The sequence below is a fragment of the Equus caballus genome, chromosome 15 (genome assembly GCF_041296265.1).
Source record: "Equus caballus isolate H_3958 breed thoroughbred chromosome 15, TB-T2T, whole genome shotgun sequence".
NCBI classification, from domain to species: domain Eukaryota; kingdom Metazoa; phylum Chordata; class Mammalia; order Perissodactyla; family Equidae; genus Equus; species Equus caballus.
Window position 1 is genome coordinate 84,426,986 of NC_091698.1, and position 16,551 is coordinate 84,443,536.

Genomic DNA, 16,551 nt, shown 5'->3' on the forward strand with positions numbered 1-16,551 from the left:
GGGGAAGATTGGCAACAGCTGTTGTTACCTCAGGGCCAATCTTCCTCAATAAAAAAAAAGTGTCAAAGAAAATTTCTCATGTTCCCTTTTAGAAGGGGGTGAGCAAAATATGTTTTTCTTTTTTGTTTGTGTAAACTGCTTTTTAAAATACTTCAGACATACAAAAAAACAGAAACTATAACAAACTCACTATCCACCTTAACAAATAAGAACTTACAAATTCCCTTATAGTCCCTCTGGATCCCAGAAGCACTATCCTAAATTTGGTGTTTATCATTCCTGGGCATGTTTTCATGCTATTCTTAAATATATTAAAATATATTTATATATACTCAAAAACAATAGAGCATTGTTTTTGCATGTTTTTAAGCCTTATATAAAAGGTACACTTGATGTATTCTGTAATTTGCTTTTCCCAGACACTGGTTTTGCGATGTATGCATGATGATACAAGCAACTCTAGTTAATTTTATAGCTGTATAGTTCCACTGTATAACTATTTCACAGTTTAATCCATTCTCCTGATGATGAGCAATTAGGTTATGTGTTAGAGTAGACTAACAAAGAGACCCAAGAATGTATAATGTCTCAAACACCATTTATTTCTTGCTCATATAATAGTCTCAGATGTTCCTGGTAGGCAAGTGGTCCTTCATAGGGTGATTCAGGGACTCAGCTATCTTCCACTGTGCTCTACCATCCGCTAGAACCGCCTCATCATCTGCATCTAGCCTGAGGAAGTGGAAAGCAGGCATGGAAGTATCTGGAAGTGACATACATCACTTCCAGTCACATTCCACTGGAGAGAAATTAGTTGGCTACTCCTTCACTACAGGAGAAGGGCGGGGGAGGGCCAGGAAATGCAGTCTAGCCATTTGTCCCTATGATCTTCTAGCTTTGCAAGGTGAGAGCACATTTTGGTGGAAAGAGGTAGGAGTTTCTGCTACACGTTGTTTCCAGTATCTCTCTACTATAAAAATAATGCAGTAATCATTCTTGTTTTTGTCTCTTGGTATTTTCATTGTTCTAATGAAAAAAACCTTTAAAACTCATAGTATGATTAGGATAGTCTATACCGAGTCCTGCTGATCCCTGGCCTCAGGAAGGAACAACAGAAGGAGTGCCTACAAGGGCCCTGGATGAGATTGGGCAAGTTTCCGATACTAATTCACTTTAGTCTCAAATTATTCATTTTAACCAGCAGATCTTAGAAGCTAAAGAACTACTGAGACAAATGCACTTGGTACTTATTTCAAATTCAGTCCCATCTCTAGCCATCTTCTTACCCCCATATGCCGTGTCAGCAAAGAGTCAAGTAACAGGTCAGAGTCAATGAACAACTGGCAACATCATTCTAACCAAGAGTCATTTATTTCTTTTGTCATTGCCAAACATTCCCCAAATCTTACTCACCAGAAATTAACATAGCTTCTTCATTTCTCCTGCCTGACAATCCTCATCTACTGAAAGGGCTTTAAGGGTGCAACTGCCAATGAGAATGTAGAGTGTATATACCACATCCTTCACTTGTTTCAAAACTACCTATTCTGGCAGTATCCAAATCAGGTTTCAATGCTCCCTTATCTGAAAGTGGTCTTCACAAAAGCCCACAATTTAAAGCTATACAGAGGAGCACAGAGAACAGAGTTAAAGAGTGGTAATAGTCTTTCAGAATTTGAAAAGGTAGTACTTGTCCATATCAGGGTTAAGGGTCCCTTGCTTTTTATGTGGCATATGCCAAAAAAATTGGCAAGAATATGTAAGACCATTATTTATGGAAAAGAGAAAGAGAATCTAGAAACACAACAACAGAGCTGCTCTAACCAATGCTCCAGAGAAAGCTAGCCTCAATGAGAAATAGCCCATTAGACATTATCAAGTAGGCATGAGGTACAGAAAAAGAAATTTTCTTTCCAACTCCAGATAAATAGCTACATCTGGTGTTGAAGTCTCAGGATATAAAGAGGACAGAACTCCATATATAAAAGATGATGAAGGACAATATTCTAAGAAAATTCAGAGGTTGGCTAAAGGGAAGGATGAGGACTTAGTGGAGTGCAGAGTAACTAGTGAGGTCAAGTCCAGGGGAAGAATGTGCACCTTGGCTACCAATCTTAGGGGCATTACCAGGAAGAGGATTTTGTTTCAAAACATGAGAGGCAATGTGATATTTCTCAGTCCTTGAAATTGAGGGAGCAAAACAAGCTTCAAGAGGGCACTGGATCACAGCAACAGAGGAGGCCTCAAGAAAGTTGAGGCAGTATTTATTGCTTCTTCTACTTGCTTCTTTCCCAGTCATTTTAATGTTTGGGACACATTACTCCTCAGGCTGCTTTTCATGCCTGTGGGTCTTGTTAGTCACTGCTACTTCAAACAAACAAAGCATTTCCCAGTAAAACCAGTGTAGGGATGTTCTAGTTTTTTCATTCTAAGTCCATTTTCTTACTTTCAATCCTAAAACCATATTGAGAGAACAAACAGCCTCCACAAAGTTAGTTTCCCAAGGAGACAGAATAATCTTATTACATGAGTGACAAGAGTACTACCTTCTAGGCTTGTTATATCACAAATACAAAATGATAAATCAGCATGGCTTTAAAAAATTAGTTTGGAATTGTTTTATAAGCTACATGATGGAGTGACTACTAAATCAATGGAGTTTCCAAGAACATTCTACACCCCAGGAAGGAAAGGACAACCAAACAGATTTCTTAGTCTTGTACAGGGCAAGAGGGGCCTATAGTTGGCCTTAGAGGGAGTTCTTTGGACAAGATAAGAGAAAAACAAGAGGACTCCAATAAGGAACAGCAGGAAAACCTACCAAAAGGGAAGGCCGGGGAGTGAAAGTGAATTAGGAGGGAAAACAGTGAAATTTACACAGGAGGAAGGAGCTGAGAAAGTCACAGCCTCACACAACAAACAGCTGCAAGAGTAAATTTCTCTTCACTCAGCACCCATGACTCAGTCCTCCCAGCACAGGTCCCCGTGACAATAGCATCACATCCACTCTCCTAGGAGCGCTTTTACGCTGCCTGCCTACTTCCTTCCTCGTTTGTGATTCGTCTTTGGGGGCTTTACTTTCTGGAGCTGTGCTGGCACTGGCTCCTGCTCTGGCTCCTTACAGGAGGCTGACACTAGCAGTTCCTCGTCATTCCTCCTCTGATCCTTCCCTACTCTAAGACTCAGCTCTGCCTCAGGAAGCTCAATGCCAGGCTGCTGCCGCCTTCTTAGAGACCTTCTGCTCCTGTGCTGCTGTCTTCGCTTTTCTTCTTCTTGCTGCCGCTGCTTTATCTTCATCAGCTTTTCAAAGCTTTTAGTTGTTGTTGGGTTTACAACAAACCAGTCCTACAGAGGCAAAAGACAAACATCATCCAATCAAAACACGATGGAGAGCATAAAGGGGTGTGGTGAGAACTGAAAAGAGGCATGGTTAGGGCAAAACAAAGTAAGGAGGAAAGAGATATGGAACCATAGCCTAGAACTCTGTATTTTATTTTATTTATTTTTTTGGAGGAAGATTAGCCCTGAGCTAACTACTGCCAATCCTCTTTTTGCTGAGGAAGACTGACCCTGAGCTAACATCCATGCCCATCTTCCTCTACTTTACACATGGGACGCCTACCACAGCATGGCTTTGTCAATCGGTGCCATGTCCGCACTCGGGATCCAAACTGGCGAACCCCGGGCCACCAAGAAGCGGAATGTGTGAACTTAACCGCTGCGCCACCGGGCCGGCCCCAGAACTCTGTATTTTAAACTGGAGAAATTGAATACAGAGCAAGTCATGATAAGCATTTATTGTGTAAGACATGATTTTGAGTACTTCACTAAGTGATCTACTAAGTCTGTTTACTTAGCATTATCCCACCCATTTATCTCCTTTGTAAAAATCTCCTCATGAGATGTAAAAGCACTGGGCCATAGATTTTTATTTCATGACAGCGTAGTGGTTAAGAGCATGAATTTTGCAGCCAGACTGCCTTTGCACAAGTCCCAGCTCTGTTTCTAGCTCTCTGACGATGGGAAAATTAATTAACCTCTCTGAACCTCAGTTTAAAAAAATTAAGGGTTGGGGGGCACATAATCCAATTTATGAAATTTTTTTTTTTTTTTTAAAGATTTTACTTTTCCTTTTTCTCCCCAAAGCCCCCTGGTACACAGTTGTGTATTTTTAGTCGGGGGTCCTTCTAGTTGTGGCATGTGGGACACCGCCTCAGCATGGCCTGATGAGCGGTGCCATGTCTGCACCCAGGATCCAAACCAGCGAAACCCTGGGCTGCCGAAGCAGAGTGCACGAACTTAACCACTCGGCCACGGGGCCAGCCCCTAAAATATACTTGAAGAAAAAAAAAACTTCAGTCTAAATCAGGTGATCTGATTAGTCTTCTAGGTCTAATAATTACTGTGTAGGAAATATCCAGGATAGAGGACCACCACTACAGGAATGCAATGAGCAAAATCCAGAATGTGGGTAAATGTATGTGACAAATGACCTGGTTTCTTCAACAAATAAATTTTGTTTAAAAAAAGGAAGGGGAGGGGCCGGCCCATTGGCGTAGTGGTGAAGGTTGTGCATTCTACTTTGGCGGCCCAAGGTTTGCAGGATCGGATACGAGGCACAGACACCACTCATCAAGCCATGTTGTGGTGGCATCCCACATACAAAACAGAGGAAGGTCAGCACAGATGTTAGCTCAAGGACAATCTTCCTCAAGCAAAAAGAGGAAGACTGGCAACAGATGCTAGCTCAGGGCCAATCTTCCTCACCAAAAATAAAACATTAAATAAAACAAAAAAGGGGAAACTTTTAGACCTACAATGTCCAGTGAGACACTAGCCACATGTGGCTAATGAGATCCTAAAATGTGGTTACTCTAAATTGAGATATGCTTTCAATGTAAAATACACACCAAGTTTCAAAGACTTAGTATGAACAAAAAGTGCCCCATTAACAATTTTTTATTAACTACATGTTAAAAAGATAATATTTTAGATACATTGGGTTAAATAAAATAATTACTAAGTTAATTTCACCTGTTTTATTTATACTTTTTAAAATGTAGTTACTAGAAAATTTTTAAATTATGTACACAGTTCACATTACATTTCTATTAGATAGTGCACTCTAGATTAAAATAGACAAATGCAGTATATTGGACTTTATTTGGGTCCTGATTTGAATAAACCAACTCCGAAAAAGAATTATGAGACAATCAGGAAAATTTAAATAATGACTGGATATATGGCATTAAAGAATCACTGTTAATTTTTTTAAGTGTAATGATGGTTGTGGTTACGTATTTTTAGAAGTCCTTATATTTTTAGACACATATATTGAAAGAAGCATGTACAGCTAACATGGTATGTGGCCTTTGTTTTAAAATAAGCCTCTACGGGACAAGAAAAGTGAGTGTGGTTATAAATGAAAGAAGATTGGCCATACACTGTAACTGTTAAACCTATTCATTATAGTATTCTGTCATTTTCATGTGTTTGAAAATTTCTGTTAAAAAAAAGTAGTGTAAGAAAATGTGACACAGAGGAGGAGGAACAGAGTAAAGATGTTTTACCACTACATATAATTCATAAATACAGGCCTAAATCATTGAACAAGTGCTTGGTTGCTTTCAACTTTTTAGGAAGAAACTGGAGAATAAGTTAACTATACAAAGGCCAGATTTTGTAAGGAGATAATTATCTTCCAAATACTTTCTGAAGCATAAAAAGGTACACTATTACTATAAAAAAGATATGACTGCCTAGAAGAAATCTCAGATATGGAAAGGGATTCCCAAAGCCTAAACCAGTAAAGCAAGAGGAAGCACATTTGATGACACTACCTAAAGCCCGCATTGTTAAGAACTACTACATCTGAGGGCAGAGAACAGCTGAAGACGCTCACTGTTTCTCCTCATCAGGCAACAACAGTGTCTGCAGTAAGACATTCCATAAGGACGTAGACACTACTCCTTGAGCTTCTGCAATAATGCTATTTAACTACACAGGAAACAATTTCTCTGTCCACCTGTACTACTACTAAACGTTCCCCAAGAGAAAACCCTTAACCTTCTGAACTTTAAATCATTTTTATACGGAATTTTTTATTTTTTAATTTAGAAAATTTACAAACCTTCAGAAAAGTTACAATAGTCCAATGAACACCTGGATTTACCATTGCTAATCTCTCTCTTCCCTTTATTTCTTCCTTCTTTTCTTTCTTCCTTCCTTCATTTCTTCTGCTGAGCCATTTGCAAGTACTTGCAGACAACACGATACTTCATCCCTACCTACTTCAGCATGTATCTGCCTAAGAACAAGGGCATTCTCCTGCTTAACTACAAAACAATTATCACATTTGGGAGTATTAACACTGACACATTACTATTATTGAATAGTCAGTATTCAAATTTCCCCAATTGTCTCAACAATGTCATTTATAGTTCTTTCTATGCAGTATTTTAAACAGCATTAAAAACAGGTTGCTCAAATATGTCAGAATACTAGAAAACAGAAATATAGAGATTGCTGTGAAATAAGAATTCCAAAGGTGTAAATTCAGCCTGGTTCCCAAACACGTGATTCAATTGGAATATCAGAATTAGAAGAGCTCAGGGATGCTGACACACTGATTTCAAATGCTTTCATAGAAAAATACAATCATGCATCTAATTTTAGAAAGTATTTTAACTCCAACGTCTCCGGTACCCACTTTAGAGTTACTTTCGTTGACAGTCCTAGCCCATAAAAACAGGCAGAAAATTCACCTCTCTTGTGGCGCATGTATAGGGTCCACAGGATTACAAAAGCACTGTGGGAAAGCAGGGACCTCACCTCAGCATGGACAGAGTTGATGTGATACTTGACACCACTCTCTGAAACAAATTCTTTTTGACAGAGAAGACACTTATATTTTCCAGCCACAAAGTTCCCCTATTTTCAAGAGAGAAAGAAAAAAGAATTATTGGTAAATTAAAAAACACACACCTGGGCCATGTGTAGGGATTGTTAGAGATGAAGAGAGGGGATTCTACTTCAGCAAAGGTAAGAAGGAAGAAAATCCTAAACAGCAATATATTTAAGAAAACCAGCATATAAATCTATCCTAATACAATTCTATTCCAAACACTCACCCCTCCCCCTCAACATGACCCGAAGTTCTCCTACTTTTATTTTATAATACGTCACATTTTTCTATCTTCCCTTGCTTCTTTCACTTCACTTCCAGATTCCCTTGGTTCTTCACCCAATATGATCAAACTCCTGAAGTTCACCAGAGGCACCAATGTGTAATTCTTCCCACTATAATCCACTGCTGCAAAGAGTGCCTTGGAAATTCAGAATTAGAACAGTACCATCCATTACACCTAGTTTAAGGACTCAGAAACGCAAATCAAGATGACAAACTCCTAACCATTCCTGGACAGATCTGGTTGGGATGCCTACAACTCCCTTGTTGCCTTGAACTGAGACCTCTCTCCCCTCCTGAAGCTTCAGGTTTCCAGGGTGCTCACTTTGTGTGAGGAGATACTTCTGAATGGGATTGGAAAGTGGCAGTAATCCCCATGGCTGGTGGGTTGCAGGGAACCTGGGTCAACATGGAAAAGATTCAGTGAGGTGAATGGCTGTTAGCCTGACACCCAGGGATTCCAGCTCCTATCCCCAGAGGCCAGTATAGTTTAGATGGGTTTAGAGGATCTTCACCCATCCAGACAGGCACATGTAAGCTGATTCTAGAAAGTTAAGGGCCCAATAAGCCAGGCCAGGCCCAGTGTGGGAGAGGCTCAGGTGAAGAAGTTAAATCCCTGGTAGGGACTCAGAACTAATACATTTTTCTCCAAATTCTTTCACTGATACGACTTATAGTACATTGGGATTTTCTACATTTTGGACATAACCTGGCATATCCCACCCAATAACAAACCAAGAATCTTTTGAACATAAAAAACTAAACCAGCCTCTGAAGATAATAGCAAACAGGACAATTAGCTGTTCACCTAAACTGAATCCTCTTCCACATCAGACTACTTTAGAGGTCATGTTAAAATAAATACGTCAGAAAGTTACAAACCAATGTACAAGAGCCCAGGTGAGCTTTAAGGCCAGATACACTACTGTAGACAGCCTCGCAACCCTGAAAAAGAAACAGAAATAATGTGAACACTACACAAAATGGCATCCTTCTCTTAGCAATCTGGCTATTTACACTGACCTACTCTACATTTGGAGGAAGAAGCCCAATAAATTGCACCACAAACCAAGCAGAAAAAGAATTCACATGCAAGACACAAAAACAAGAAGGAAAATGAAGGAAAGGTAAAAGAAAAAGAGGTGAACAAGCTGTTTGGAAAAGCTTAAAACATTCCCTTCCCTGGTACTTTTTCTGACAGAGAAACACAGAAAATTGCATGGTTAGATTTTTTTTAATCTGCTTTCTTTAGTGCAAATGTTTCCTGTTTTTTGTGTATCTACTCCTCTCCAAAGTACTGCACATACCGCTGTGGTAGATTAAAGACGGCTGCAAATTCTCTGCCACTCTTCCCATCAAGAAGTGGAGCTATTTACCCTCCCTTTGAATCTGGGTTAGCTCTGTGATTTCTTTGTCCAACAAATGCTATGGAAATGATGCTGAACAAATTCTGAAGCTAAGCGTTAAGCAATTTGCAGTTTCTGCTTTCATGCACTCAGAATACTCTCTCTGAGAAGTCAGCTGCCATGTACCCTGCTGGTAATCCAACTACATCGGCTACAAAGAGAGGCCATGTGGAGAGCCAACGTCCCAGTGAATTAGCCGCAGAGGAGCCATCTTGGACATTCAGGTGCCATCTGAGCTTCCAGCTGAATGCAACCCATGAGCAGATCCCAGCTGATGCCATGTACAACAGGAGAACTGCCTTCTGAATGCTGAGAGAATTACTGATTTACAGAATTGTGAACAAATAAAATAATTGATGTTTTAAGCCACTAAGGTCTTCAGGTGCTTTGTCATGAAGGAATAAATAACTGAAACAATAGCAGATCCTTGATAAACATTTACTGAATAAATGAATGAGAAAGAACCACCTGGTTAGGACACTGAATGCGATGATACTTCTTGATATCTGACTTCCATTTGTGTAGTACTTCCTGGCTGAAGGTAGGTAGCCCAGGGCGAGTATATTTTAACTACAAGACAAGAAAGATCTTATTGGAGGAATTCAACTTCCAACCAAAATACCCTAAAAGTTTCACACACAACTCTGCAGATTATGCAATTCTGGAGTTCCACAAGTATGTTTTCATATACAAAAAAATTATAACATGTAAAACCTTTGAAAAGTTCCTGAAACTGGTAAGTATAGTTGTCTATTGTTTAGTCTTAAATAGTTTGAATTGTAACAGAGGACAGGAGACTTTCAGATATAATACTTCATCTACTGTTTTTTTAAGAAAAAGCTAGTGACAGTTAAAATATCTGCTACAAAAAAGAGAGGGATACAAATATGCACTATATATAGTATATATAAATATAACATGTATATATATACAGGGTATGTATATATACACATACACACACACACACACACACATAATATATTCAATAGAAATATATGTACATGGGTAAAAGGCTAGAAGCCTATAAATCAAAATGTTCTAGTCTCTAGGTGGTAGAATTTTGAGAGGTTTTACTGTCTTTTCCCCTGTTTGTCTGCATTTCTCATTTTTCTTCAATGATATCATGGTAATTTTTGATATTTTAAAAATTCTAACACAAAAAAACTAAGATTCAACCTAAACAAGGATGTGAGGACCTTAGGGAACAGAATTATAATCTGACTTAGACTGCAAAAGTAGAATTATTCTAGCACTTCCTTTCACATGCTTTGACACAAGTTAGTCATACAACTACTATAACTGTAGTTTCCAGAAAATAGCACCTGTAGAGACAGTTCTTACAAAGTCCATCATGGGCAACAGCTGTACTTCTGGTGAATAAACAATCCTCCTGCTTGAAAAATGAAGTATCTGAAAAGAAGCTGATTCTTTGCGACAGAAAAACAGAACCAAAGCCCATAGAGGTAAGGGAGAAACTAAGGAAGGTAGTCGCCTAAAGAACCTCTGGTAAACCATAAAAGAAACCAGAGCACAGGGCTGGCTCTATTTATAAGCATTTCCTCTCCTCTGCAGTTAGTGTATGTGGGTCCATCTAAACTCCTTTCACGGTGATAGGGGACTATTTATATAAACCATTATATTCATATAATAAACTATCATATTTATGCAGCCATAAAAAAGAAATGAGGATATTCTCTATGAACACATTTAGACTGATTTCCAGGATACATTTTTAAGCGAAATAAAGCAAAGTGAAAAAGGTATCTAGAAAGAAGGGGATATAAGAAAATACTCATGTGTTTGATCATCCATCCCATAAAAATCCAGGAAGGACAAACCAGAAACTACTGAGTTTGGTAATCTTTGGGGGGAGCAGGGTGGGAATAGGGTGGAAATAAAAGGGGACTGGGAACAGGATAGTTGGGAAGAGGGGCAGTGACACTTCTCTGAGACCCTTTTGTATAGGTCTGACTTTTAGAACTATGATAATGCTGCACAGACCCCACAAATAAATCAACAGTTTAAATAGGATGCAGGAGGAACCCCAAATGTAGTAGTAGTGACATGTGAAACCTATTTATGACAAGTGAGAAACATAATGAAGGGGGTAGGAAAAAGAACCCCAACCTAAGTTAACTTTTGAAAATAGTACTTTGACTATATACAACTCTAAGACTAAAGATAAAAAGAACTACACACAAATATTGTTCTCTAGTTAGTAAATGTGTTTTTTACAGGGGTATGGGTTAACAATTTTGAAATAATATTTTATGTTACACTAGGACTGAGCAAAGTAAACACAGACAATGAGAGCCAGGTTTCTCGTTGATGGAGAAAGGAGTTAAAATAAGGAAAGAGGAAGGCAAGAATGAAACTTGTGGTACTAGATTGGAATTGAAGGTACCATGGCTTTAAATATATGTAGATAGAAAGACAGAGAAATAGAGGGTGTGTGTATGTGTGTATGAACATGCATACACATGTATCCTAGCTCTCTCCACCAAGAGGGCCCAGAAGCTATGACACTCCAGGAGGAATGAGTATACCTGGCGCTCAAATCTTGGTTTCTAAATATACTCTCCAACAAAAGGGACCAGAATTCCTTAAAGAAATAGTTTCCAGAGCTGGGGCAAGAAAAATGTGAGATGAACCTCAAGTATCTCATGGTGTCAGAATTAAAAAGTGCTCAAAAAATGATAGGGTCACAGCAAAAAGATACAGAAGCCCACCAGAAAGAGCTCTTGATGGCCAAATCGGACAATTTGAGCAGCAAAATAAATAATAATAGAATTGGATTATAACCCATAGAGTAAACACCCATGAGTCCATACTGATATAAACTAACAGAAGAAAAGGACAGATCTTTCTCACAATAGAATTCCAATTAATAATTGCAGAAAAAAATGATGGAAACAGAAAAGCATCTTAAGCCAACATGACAGTGATAATTGTAGCAGGCCACTGATGGATCCTAAGGTCAGTGAACAGAAGTATGGTAAGAAAAGGTTGGCTGCACAGTCTCAATCTCCCTGTGAAATAGTCACTAAATTCAAAGGGAAAAGTATAATTTTGCCATGGAGAAAACTGAACAACACAACCCTAATCAAGTGGTCAAAGTTAATTATCAGTAAAAAGACACATCAACATCATATACCTCCTGATGTGATACACTGAGAAGGGCCGACATTGCTTCAGTGCATTCTTACCAAAAACATACAACCCACAACCTAACTATGAGAAAACACCACTTATTAGCGACATTCTACAAAATAACCAGCCAATCCTCTTCAAGTGTCAACGATAAAAGACAAAGAAAACCAGAAGAACTGTCGCAGATTGGAGGAGACTAGGGAGACACAGTAAAGAAAATTAAATGTGGGCTCCTGATGGCATCCTATGATGGTATCCTGAGTTATGGTTATGTAAGATATTGGCATTAGGGGAAGGGAAGCTGGGTAAAGAGCATATGGAAATTCTTGTACTAATTCTGCAACTGTTCTGTAAGTCTAAAATTATTTCAAGTAAAAAGTTTTTTTAACGAGGAATATGTATTTGTGAAATGGTGAGAAATATATATTGGTCTCTGCCCCCAGTTCCTGCTAATACTTGGTCTTTGACCCCGGCTCCTGACACAGAGCTCCTAAATCCTTAAATCCCTTGGAGTTTCCTGGTAACAGGAGCGTCTTTTGTAGTAATGAGGTGATTCTTGGTGGGCTTCTAGAAGGAAGCTGTCACCAGAAAGACCAAGCCATGATTAGAAACTTGGAACTTTCAGCGCCATCCCCTCTTCTCTGCAAAGGGAGAGGGGCTGGAAATGAAGTTAATAATCAATCATGCCTACATGATAAAGCCTCCATAAAAATCCCAAAATTACAGGGTTTGGAGAGCTTCTGGGCTAGTGAACACATTTAGGTGCCAAGAGGGTAGTGTACCCCAACTCCACAGGGACAGGAGCTCCTGTGCTCAGGACTCTTCCAGACCTCACCCTATGTATCTCTTCATCTGGTTGTTCATCTGTATCCTTGATTATATCCTTCATAATAAACCAGTAAACATAAGTGTTTTCCTGAGTTCTGTGAGCCATTTTCACAAATTATGAAACTCAATAAGGAGGTCATGGGAACCAGTGCCTCAGAAGTACAGGTAACAACCTGGGACATGTGATTAGCATCTAAAGTTGGGGCAGTCTTGTGGGACTGAGCCCTTAACTTGTAGGATCTGAAGCTAACTCCAGATGGATAGTGTCAGAACTGAACTAAATTGCAGGACATCCAACTAGTGTCAGAAAATTCGTCAGTGTGGGAAAAACCCACACATCTGGTGTCAGAAGTGCTGTGAGTGTGGTGGTAATGTGAGAGAAAAGGAAAACACAAGAGGTTTTCCTAGACAATACTGCTTATATTTGCATCAAGAAACACTAAAAGGACACAAAAGAAACTAAAAAGAATGGTTAACTGTGGAGACAGAATAGAACAATGATGGGGTGAGAGTGAGATATCTCAATGTTTATCATCATTCTGACTTTTGAACCATGGGAATATATTATCTATTCAAAAAAATAAATTTTATGTTTAAAAAATAAAATAATGCCTTTAACCCTAGACTGTAAAAATATAAAACTGATGATTTTAGGAAAGTATATGCTAGATAAGACTACAAAACCTATCCATGAGCCAACAAATATTTATTTCAAATTCCCTACTACATACCACGCACAGTAAAAGCAATTTGACTGCAGTATCACAAGATACACATCACTGTGCAAAATTCACATTTAAACTGTATTTAGATAAACATGTACTTTAGCCTACGGCAGGAAAAAAGCAGCAATAAGTCTGAAACAATAAAGGATGCTCTGATATTAAAAAATAGGATTCAACTCCTTGTACACCAATAAGACTGATTTTTAGGCCAAATGAGAAGTGGTAACTTCTAGGATTTGACCTGTTTTGTTATAACACATAACATTCCTCTCACATGGGTCAAAGCCCGAGGCCAAATCTAAGCTATTCTTCTTGACATCCTAGAGAGTAACTGGTCCTTAGCTCTGATCTTAGTTCTTACTTTATATCCCCCAACCCCTTCCCATGACTACCGTATAGTCATATATCCCTTTACTCCTCTTGGCCAAATAATGCTCCTTCCCTTTACGACCTATTCTAAACCAAAGGCTTCCAAGCTGGGTTCTGCACCCCTCAGAAGTACACCTGGGGCCATGGCGAGGAATGACAAAGTATCAAGGCCAAGGCCAAGTAGACAAGGCTTTGGGCTCACTACTCCCAGTTACTCAGAGGAACCCTGGTTTTAGTTATTTTATATACTGGTGTTTTACATAAGCTTTTAGATGGAAAAAAAGTAGATGGGAAGAGGAACTCTGTTGCTACAAAAACAAACTGAAAGCACTTACCTAAACTAAATATAAACTACTGCATATGAACTAGCAAAGTGGAAATACAGTGGGCAAAGATGAAGCAAAACACTAACCTGGGAATTTAAGTTCCCTCTGGTAGTGGTCGAAAATTAAGGGGGCTCCTTAAGGAACTTCTGAAACAGACTGTCTCTTTAGGACCCACCTGAATCCAAACACTGAAGCTGGATCAGACATACTCCATCTCCAAGGACAAAGAAGCAAGATACTGTTTATCTTGTACTCACTCGAATGCAGTGACCTCTCTGTATGTAGTCAGCATAGTATTAGACATAGTGATTCAAAATTAATAGAAGTTTCTACCTTACCTTCCGATCATCAGGTACCAGATCTTGAAGCACCTTCCTCTTAGGCCATTCCTTGGCCAGTTCAGCAGAGGCCAGCTCCTGCAGGTGGTATACAGCTATCTTGGCAGAACGCCTCTGAACTCGGCCTCCACTCTTTGGCTCCAGGCTCATCTCCTTTAAGCATTCTGGCTGTCCTGACTCTGGAAAGAAGGAGATCTGCAAGAATGAGACATAGCAAACACAGGCCTGAGAAGTGGCTTCCATCAGAGCCAAGGAATAAAGGCTGTTTTCCCTGCTTTAAATATCAAGAGCTATTTACTAGCTTGCCAACCACTAGCATAAAGCTCCACCATCTTAATGCATATTTTACTGGTAATAAAGCTTTTTAGCAGGATAAAATCTGTTCTGTTGTAATAAGTGAAACTGGTTAAAAGTCAAGACATATCCATATACAATGAAATGAATATCAACCCATACCTCATACTACACAGAAAAATTAACTCAAAATGGATCATAGCCCTAAGTGTTAAACCTAAAACTATAAAACTTCTGGAAGAAACCAACAGAGAAAATTTTTGTGATCCTGGGTGTGATGGGTTTTTTGATATGTCAACTTGGCTGAGCTACAGTATTCACCTATTCAATCAAACACTAATCTAGGTGCTGATGTGATGATATTTTACAGATCTAATTGAAGTCCATAATTAGTTGACTTTAAGTAAGAAAGAGGTGACCGAAGAAGAGGCAGGAGAGAGTCAAAGCATGAGAGAGACTCAATACTGTTGCTGATGTGAAGACAAAGGAACTCTGAGCCATGGAATGCAGGTGGCCGTTAGAAACTAAGATCAACTCCTGGCCTACAGCAAGTAAGTAAATGAGTTCCTACATCTGTAAGGAACTGAATTCCTGAACAATCTGAATGCGTCTGGAAATAGTCTCCCCTCAAGCCTCCAGAAAGGAACGGCCCTACTGACACTTTGATTCCAGCCTGGTGATGCTTGACGCAGGGGAGCCAGCTAAGCCATGCTCTACGTGGACTTCTGACCGAAGGAACTGTGAGATAATACAGTTGTGTTGTTGAAGCCATTAATTTTGTGGTGATTTTTTACAGTGGTACTAGAAAACGGCATGTAGGGTTTGGCAAAGATATCACAGATATCACAACAAAAATATTATCCATAAAAGAACAAAAAAGGAATTGAATTTTCTCAAAATTAAGAACTCTGCTCTTTGAAAAACACTATAAAAAATGAAAAGACAAGCCACAAGCTGGGAAAAAATATCTGCAAAACATATATATGTGAGATAAAGGACTTGTGTCCAGAATATATGAAAAACCCAGAATATATTCAAAATGTAATAGTAAGACAACAAAACTCCAATAATAAAATGAACAAAGGATTGCAACAGACACTTCACTAAAGATTGACATTGCCAATAAGCACATGAAAAGATGGCCAACATCATTAGTCATTAGGGAAATGCAAATTTAAACCACAGTAAAATACCACTACATACCTATAAGAATGAATTTAAAAATTAAACCAACACTAGCAAGAGCTGACAAGGTTGCAAAACAAGCGGAATTCTCATACTTTGCTAGTGAGAATCCAAAAATGGCACAGCCACTTTGGAAAACAGTTTGGCGGTTTCTTATAAAGTTAAACATCCATTTATCATATGTCCTGGCAATCCTATTCCTAAGTATTTACCCAAAGAAATTAAAACTTATTTTCACACAAAACGCTTTATGTGAATGTTTATAGCAGCTTTATTTATAATTGCCCAAAACTGGAAACAACCCAAATGTTCTTCAACTGGTGAATGGATAAACAAATTGTCAAACATCTATACAATGGAATTTTAGACAAAAACAAAAAGGAATAAGTTAATAATACATGTAACACATGGATGAATCTTAAATGCATTATGCTCAGTGAAAGAAGCCAGACTCAAAAAGCTACATACTGTAGGATTCCACTTACGACATTCTGAAAAAGGCAAAACTATAGGGACAGAAAATAGATCAGCGGTTGCCAGGGGCTGGGGGTGGGGAGAAGAGCTGATTACCAAGGGACACATGGGAATTTTAGGGGGATGATCAAATTGTTCTATATCTTGATGGTTGTGGTTACATGACTGTAGGTATTTGTCAAAACTCTTATAATTGTACACTAAAAAGACTGAATATTAATTACCATATGTAAATTATACCTTGAAACTTAACTCTATAAAAAACACAAG

General features: G+C 38.8%; 1 protein-coding gene across 2 annotated transcripts in view; it reads right to left on the reverse strand.

Annotated features, from left to right (window-relative positions):
- Positions 1-1,352: 1,352 nt before the first annotated feature.
- The window catches only part of ZNF512 (zinc finger protein 512), a 30,444-nt gene continuing 15,245 nt past the window's right edge, over positions 1,353-16,551 (reverse strand). For both annotated transcript variants that reach the window (XM_005600115.4, XM_005600116.4), the window contains exons 10-14: positions 14,329-14,523; positions 9,061-9,162; positions 8,069-8,131; positions 6,832-6,930; positions 1,353-3,345 (exon numbers count right to left, since the gene is read on the reverse strand). In XM_005600115.4, the coding sequence (XP_005600172.1) occupies positions 3,037-3,345; positions 6,832-6,930; positions 8,069-8,131; positions 9,061-9,162; positions 14,329-14,523 (768 nt within the window). In that variant the 3' untranslated portion in view covers positions 1,353-3,036. The remainder of the gene's footprint in view (positions 3,346-6,831; positions 6,931-8,068; positions 8,132-9,060; positions 9,163-14,328; positions 14,524-16,551) is intronic.